Raw genomic sequence first — 1,676 nt, forward strand, 5'->3', positions numbered from 1 at the left:
ACCAATTACACAATGTTCCTTTGATGATATATGAGTGTTGACATCCTCTTGTCCATGACGCTATGTCCAACTCCTAACAATGGCTTCCAGTCCTTCCTGCTTCTAGCCGGACGGACCCTAGCCAGCAAAATCAAGAGTGCCCGTTTCCTCTCCTCTATCTTCAATGTTCACTGGTCGATCCAAAAAATAATCGATTGTAGTACAATCGCTCTGCTTTATTTGCGATGTAAATAGTTTATTGATAATTGTTACTTTCTTCCATTTCTTCTTTGATTATTCCTTTTCCATAATTACTGCATAGGAACAACAAAAGTTGAAAAATTTCAATCCATGTTATCAAACACAAACAACCCAAGAAACACTTCGGAAGGACGCGCACCGCCATCTTTCTTGTTTTGAACAGCGTATTTATTTTAGATAATGAAAACTGGTTAGCTTGTTTTTTGATTTAAAATAACAAATAAACAATACTGAAACAATATACATAAAATAAAAACGTAACTAAAATCATTTATCTGTAAATATAAACTATTTATTAAAAAAGAGGATATTACAATATATATTTTTAAAATTAGCATCAAATATTCGTCTTTTTTGTAAGGATCTGTTCAATTGTTAAAAATTTGATTCTGTGTTTTTCCAATAAAATTCTAATTTTTGTAAATGATAGGTATTTTTGATCTACAGAAGTTCAACATTTAGAGGTTCAATCGAGTTAATATTATTATTATGTACAGGAGGGGTGTTGCCACCTTTTTATTCTTCTCAAATTTATTTATGTATTGTTTTTGTATCGTACAAATACTTTTTTGTAGGTCATACTGCTCAGGTGTGCCTCCTATTGAAACATCGGGCGAATCAACATATAAAGGATGCAGAAGGTGTCGAAGCTTTAGACATTGCCATCAGCACTGCTCACGCTGATATTGTCACTCTGTAAGTTACACATTACCCACTCGATCCTCTTACTTTCCTTATTGCTTCTGTTTCTTATTCATTTCGTCATCTAGTTTGCGCTTGGGTCGACTAAATGAAGAAATGAAAGAGTCCGAGGCTGGAACGGGCGATGACACCTTCAACGATGTGGTCAGAGACTTTTCTCAACTGGCCTTCAACTCGCCCGTCCGTAATGATGAAAATAATGGAGGGGGATGAAGCGAACATTGTACTGTCATGTAGACAGGCCAGGTAACGTACAGTTATATATATATCTATCATAGTTATTGGTTATAAAGATCTTTAATATATCAGTTATCTGTACAATTATAATTTATCAAATGTACTATTAAGGAACTCGGCGAATAAGGCACTGTACTACTAACTCCCTGGATCGGGTTTGGATTTAGCTGTGGCAGATAATTACCTATTCTGTTACTGTAGCCATGAGTCAACCCTGTGTGTTCAGGGGCCCTCCTGGGGCACATCCAGCCTCTATAAAACACCGTGCTTCCTTTCTAAGTACTGAACCTCTGACCTTTCATGGGTTGTAACAGCACAGATTTTTTTGTTTTTTAATTTTTAATCAATAACATTATGACATTAGAAGATTAAAAAACAAAGCCTCAAGTATCTCAAAGTCTGGTAAATAACCAACTTATTCAGTTAGTAACCAAATTATTTAATGTGTTGCCAATTCAAGATTCATCCGGACACAAATAGATAAAATCTTGTAAATG

General features: G+C 35.0%; 1 protein-coding gene across 1 annotated transcript in view; it reads left to right on the forward strand.

The window, feature by feature from the left end:
- The window catches only part of CenB1A (Centaurin beta 1A), a gene marked incomplete in the record, with an annotated part of 29,502 nt that overhangs the window by 24,027 nt on the left and 3,799 nt on the right, over positions 1-1,676 (forward strand). Inside the window, 2 exon segments of the mRNA XM_067046849.1 lie at positions 816-936; positions 1,011-1,188. Coding sequence (XP_066902950.1) covers positions 816-936; positions 1,011-1,155 — 266 coding nt within the window.

This window comes from Halyomorpha halys, unplaced genomic scaffold, assembly GCF_000696795.3.
Source record: "Halyomorpha halys isolate HHAL.00 unplaced genomic scaffold, Hhal_1.1 Scaffold206.1, whole genome shotgun sequence".
Classification (NCBI taxonomy): Eukaryota; Metazoa; Arthropoda; class Insecta; order Hemiptera; family Pentatomidae; genus Halyomorpha; species Halyomorpha halys.